This window comes from Lactuca sativa, chromosome 5 (genome assembly GCF_002870075.4).
Source record: "Lactuca sativa cultivar Salinas chromosome 5, Lsat_Salinas_v11, whole genome shotgun sequence".
Taxonomy (NCBI): Eukaryota; Viridiplantae; Streptophyta; class Magnoliopsida; order Asterales; family Asteraceae; genus Lactuca; species Lactuca sativa.
The window spans coordinates 2,437,645-2,443,443 of NC_056627.2; the positions used below are offsets into that span (position 1 = coordinate 2,437,645).

At 40.1% G+C, this 5,799-nt stretch overlaps 1 protein-coding gene across 1 annotated transcript; it reads right to left on the reverse strand.

The window, feature by feature from the left end:
* Window positions 1–1,811: 1,811 nt before the first annotated feature.
* Window positions 1,812–5,535, reverse strand: LOC111912508 (LRR receptor-like serine/threonine-protein kinase RGI3). Its single transcript, XM_023908240.3, has 2 exons — window positions 2,589–5,535; window positions 1,812–2,506 (listed from the first exon to the last, which is right to left on the reverse strand). The coding sequence occupies exons 1-2, from the start codon at window positions 5,383–5,385 to the stop codon at window positions 2,037–2,039; spliced, it is 3,267 nt and encodes a 1,088-aa protein (XP_023764008.1). The 5' UTR covers window positions 5,386–5,535; the 3' UTR covers window positions 1,812–2,036.
* Window positions 5,536–5,799: the final 264 nt, after the last annotated feature.

The following is a 5,799-nucleotide window of genomic DNA, read 5'->3' on the forward strand; positions in this document are numbered from 1 at the left end:
TCTATAATAATCCTACTGTTTGGTTTGGTCTGCCGAGTGAAGACTAGTGTGTTATTTCATGCTCAAACCCAATTTTCTAGACTCAGATTTTTATCATTAAAATATTGTTTAATTTTGGTTACTCTATACCTAGTAGTACCTAATTACCTGCAGTTTGTCTTAATTTCATTAATAAAATTGACACCCAAACCCAACTTTTGTTAATGACTCAGACTTACAACAAAATTAATATGTCACCGCATGTACAGTTAATCTAGGTATTCATTTATAAGAGGCAACCATGCATGCATGCATGATTAATATTTTGGTTCAAGCTGATCAACAACCCATTTGAATCATGTCATGTCATCATATTCTTACAGGTACGTATCACAGGGAGGGATTAGCATTTAGCAAGCTCAGTGATTGCTTACATATTCATATTCTATATATATATTAAATCCCGTGGGATACGTGAATAGTAATGTTTTCAACTTCTCATTTTTGACACATGATTTTTAAATTGGTCATTTGTTTCATTTGTTTTTTAATTTTGCCACATAATTTTAATAATAGATTGTCAAATTTCACAATAATGTTTTCAACTTCTCATTTTTGCCACATGTTTTTTAAATTGGTGTCTTTTTTTTATTTGTTTTTCAATTTTGCCACATAAATTTAATAATAGATTGTCAAATTTCTTCCATTGACCGGGTCAATATTGTTTCATGTGTGAGGCGGTCCATCACCGACTCAAATTCCTATAGAAACTTTGCATAAAATTCCACCGTCTCTACGTTCCAATCACCCATCTCCACCACCGTTTCATTTATGTTCTATCCGTGGTTGGAGAATGTGTTCTCCATCGTCTTCGTTTTTCTCTGCGTCTCCTCCGTTCTGTTTTGCACCATGGAATTTTTTTGGAGTTGCCTTGCTTTTAAAGCCGACCGTCGTTTGTACAATTTGTAGTCTTAATTCCAGTCCCTTGTAGAGGCTGTCTCGGCGAGGTCGAAGCCTCCAACAAAAAACATTTCCGACCCATACGGAGCATGGATCCTTTTCCTAGTTGGAATAATGGTATGAAAGTATAATATTATATATGGAACAAATAAATAGTATAATTTGTCGACTCATAAGACTAGACTTAGAACACCACGTGCCTAGCTAGTTATTCAAGGCCCCGGCCCCGCCACCATATATACAATAATAATCTTTTGTTATTCGATTGGAATTAACTTATTTAGGGACCATCCCATGGAAAAGTTTTGGATCCATGACATCACATGAGTCTACTCTGTCTGTTGCGCTTTTACTCAAAAGTCGGGTTCCAAAGATTTTTTTTTTCGTTATTGATGAATGTAAAGTTCATGAGATGGGTATATATATAGCTAGGTTTCAGTTATTTACACGTGTTTGCTTTGCTTCCTTCCTGTACGTACGTTCCTGTTCCTGTATATCTATTAATTTCCTACGTACTAAAAAGTAAAAACATATATATGTTGATTTTTGTACGTATGCCCCCTTGCTTTGGCATCAATTCATGGATATTATGGTGATTCTGTTTCACAAAGATTAGTTTTAATAAGCAAGCCTTCATTGCATTGGTGTCAGGTTGTAAAGTTCACATGGAGGCCCCATGTGCAACATACCCCTTCAAGGAAAAGGCTGACTCGATGTAGATGGACAAATCGCTCAGAGGCACTTGTAATTAATTATATATTATATATTATATAAATATAATAGATCCAAATGAAACCAACCGGCCATTTCTCCAGCCTCTACATACACATACACATACACAATACACTTGCTTGCTCAATGCTGACGACCCAAGATAAAGACATGTGCCTCGTCTCACTCCATTCACACTTAAAAACCTATTTTACATCAATCATCCTCAATTCATTAACGATCTAATAATCAATCTATCTAGACTATTACACAATTTGTACATTTTTTTTCTTTTCTCACTATATATTCAGTACAAACCCGCTACCCTAATATATCAATATCATCATTATTAATATAAGATGCTACAAAAAAAAAACACTACTACATTACATGGAGTCATCTGAGAAGGCATATGAGCAGTTAGAAGAAGCTTGCAAAACCATGGATCTAGTAGGGGTTGGGGCTGGGGATGCAGGATTGACCAATAGTTTCCCTTTCAACTCTTGTGTGTCGGATGACCTTATAAGTGATTCCTCGTGGTGGATCTCCTTGAGCATTGCAACCACATCGTTCATGATTGGTCGGTCGTTTGGACGTGAGCTGACACATAAAAATGAGACGGCGAGCGTCTGAAGCATTTCATGCATCTGAGGGTCGGCTCTTCCTCTCAGCTTCGGGTCAAGAATCTCAACCGGGTCCTTCTTCTCATGCAAATGGTCCCTTACCCATTGTACCAAATGTGTGCCACCTGGCAAACTTGGATCTAGTGGATGCCTTCCTGTCAGCACCTCCAACAGAACCACTCCAAAACTGTACACATCACTCTTCTCCGTAATCCGTTGCGCCGACCCATGTTCTGCAGTGATCATGTACAATATTATTGTACAAATTAACAATCAACAAAAAATAAGAGGGAGAAGGGTATAAAAGTAATTTACCAGGAGCCATATATCCATAAGAACCAGCCAGCTGAGGTCTCTGGTTTTGGTCTTTTGTAACAAGTCTAGCGAGCCCAAAATCACCAAGGTAAGGTTGTAGGTTCGGTCCCAATAGCACATTCATGGCTTTCACATCTCCATGTAAAATAGCGGGCACACAGTCATGATGTAGATACGCGAGAGCATGAGCCACGCCTAGTACAACCTCGTACCTAGTCTCCCACTCTGCTCCTCCTTGTTTCCCAGCACCAGCACCAACACCAGCACCATGGAGGAGCGAACTTAAGCTTCCGTTAGGATAGTAATCGTAAAACAATAGTTTAATCGTCTGGTTTGAACCCCAGCCTAACAGACGAACGATGTTCTTGTGTCGGATCGAACCAAGTGTCTCGATTTCAGAGGTGAAAGCTCCGGACTCTTGCGTTGACCACATCTTCTTCACAGCTAGTGTTTCCCCATTTGAAGTCGTCACTTTATATACGACTCCAGAGCTTCCGGTGCCAATCACATTTGCTGATGTCAGATCGTGAACTATATCGTCGACATAAACTTCCATCTTTTGATAGAATGTCATTTCCCATGTTTCACGTATTACTTCTTTGTTGACCAAACGGGTCCTCACCAACGTGTAAATTCCTAGTAGGACCAGCACTGCACTAATGCTGATGAGGATCGACATCGCTAGTTTTGTTGATGACCTGGCATGACCGGTCTTGTCAGCCGGGGTAACGACTGCGCCGGAAATGTAAAGAGCTTTGTTTCCGGCCAGATCACCGGGAGGGAGGTTCCGGAAAAACGGAGTGTTTGGTAATTCGCCGGAGAACTCGTTGTATGAAACATTGAGGGAGACGAGGTTTTGAAGGTTTGTGAGGACGTCTAGTTTCCCGTTTATTCTATTATGGGACAGGTCTAGGCTTGCGAGTTTGGTAAGGCCCATAAACTCAGACGGTATCTCCCCGGTGAACTGGTTGCAACTTAGATTGAGTGAGATTTCAAGCGACGGGATTTGGCCTAATTGTTTAGGTATTTCTCCTGAGAAACCATTGTTTCCGAGATCCAGCAACTGTAGCTTACTACAAGAACGGATCTCCGCTGGAATTTCACCGGAAAGTTGATTCTTTCCCAAATTAAATTTAGTCAATTCAGTCAACAAACCAACACTAGGACTTAACGAACCTGTAAGCCTGTTATCCGACATGTCTACAAACTGTAAACTTTTCGGGAGTGTATCAGGGAAAACACCATTGAGGCCGTTTGAATGAAGGTCAAGAAACTCAAGATTCCCGCATCCTGAGATGGATGGAGGAATCCCTCCCACGAATTTGTTGTTGCTCATGTCGAGAAAATTTAAATTCTTTAAATTCCCTATCTCTGATGGAACAATACCCGAAAGTCTATTACCGTTGACTCTGAATCTGTACAAGTTAGTGCAGCTTCCAATATCGGATGGGATAAAACCCGACAAATCATTGGAAAGCAACAGTAACTTGGTAAGATTTTTAAGTGAAAAGATTTGATTAGGTATCGTACCGAAAAGTTGGTTATATGAGAGATCAAGAGCTTGAAGATTCTCACATCGGGATAAAGACTCTGGAATGTTGCCTGTAAGATTATTCTGCCAAGCAAAAAACAGAGTCATGCTCTGTAATTTCCCGATCGAAATGGGGATCTCTCCCGTCAGTTGATTGTTATCAACTTCCAAATGAGTCAGAGCAGCGCAGTTTGTGATTTCCAGAGGTATCATACCTGATAATTGGTTCACCGACAACTGAAGCTCTTGAAGCTTCGACAGCCCTCCAAAACTCGTCGGAATATTTCCGGTTAACGAATTCTCAGATAAATCGATGGTCAAAAGCTGACTGCACCTTCCAATTTCTTCTGGAATCGTCCCGACTAAACTGTTCTGCCATAGCAGCACGCTCTCAAGCTTTCGAAGCTCCCCAATTAACCTCGGGATGGAACCAGTAATGGAGTTCTGGTATAAGTAGAGATTCCTGAGTTCAGTGCAGTTCCCGATTTCATCTGGAATAGGACCTGACAATAGCGACGTGTAGATAGCTATCGTCTGGACCCGTTTCAGCTTTCCGATGGATGCCGGAAGACTGCCGGAAATACTGGTTTCTGCAAGACCCAACATCACTAAATTGCTACAATTTCCAATCTCCTCCGGCAACTCTCCTTTCAGATTCTTGTTTCCCCCAGCTCTAATAACTTGAAGCCTCTCCAGCTTCCCTATACTCTTTGGGATCTCACCGCTCAACTGATTATCAAAAATCATCAAGTTTTCAAGACTTGAAAGATTCCCAATGTCCAGAGGGATTCCACCTTCCAGAAGATTGGTATTAAGAGACAGAGTTCGCAGCTTGTTTAGGCTGCAAATCTCGGGCGGGATTGAACCAGTAATCAAATTATCGGATATATCAATGAGCGTAAGCTGAAGGTAATCTCCGAACTCTTTGGGAATAGTGCCAGTGAGATTGGTGGATGAAAGAATAAGGGAATTCAAGAAGTTAAGAGGCTGTAAATTTGAAGGTAGCGGTCCTTGTATATCCAGAGAGTTTAATTTTATAGCGACCACATGAGCATCTGAATTGCATTGAATCCCTAACCAATTATTGCAAGGAGTTGGGTCAGAAGGATTCCAAGATTTCAATACATCTGTGGAGCTGTTTAACGTGTTTTTCCATGTTAGAAGAGCTTGACCCTGTATATCAATGGAATGGCAGATAACAGGGAAGAAGAAGAAGTAGAAGATTAGAGAAGAAGAAAGTTTGGGATTTCTTAAGGGTGCAGGCATTGCTCATGTGAGGAGAGGAGAGAAGAGAAGAGAAGAGAAGAACAGAGCAGAAGAGATGTGTTTTTTTTTTTTATGGGGATTGTTGAGGGGGGAACCCCATGTTTTGTTTATAGTAATTTATACAACAAGATTAAGAATTGCAGTCCATGTCCAACAGATCTGGATCCAACCAATCGCACTTTCATTTTTATATATAACCAATTAACCCAAGGGAACCCATGCATCTACTCTTCACTTACTTTACTTCTCGGCTTTAATTAATAACTATTACTATTATCATTATAATTTTTTTCCAACAATACTTCACTTCGATCCACACTTCTCTATTGCTTATCTAATAATATCAAACCGGTGTCAACCCAACTAAAACTCAATTTTCATATTGAAATTTAAAATCGAAACCAACCTAACTTT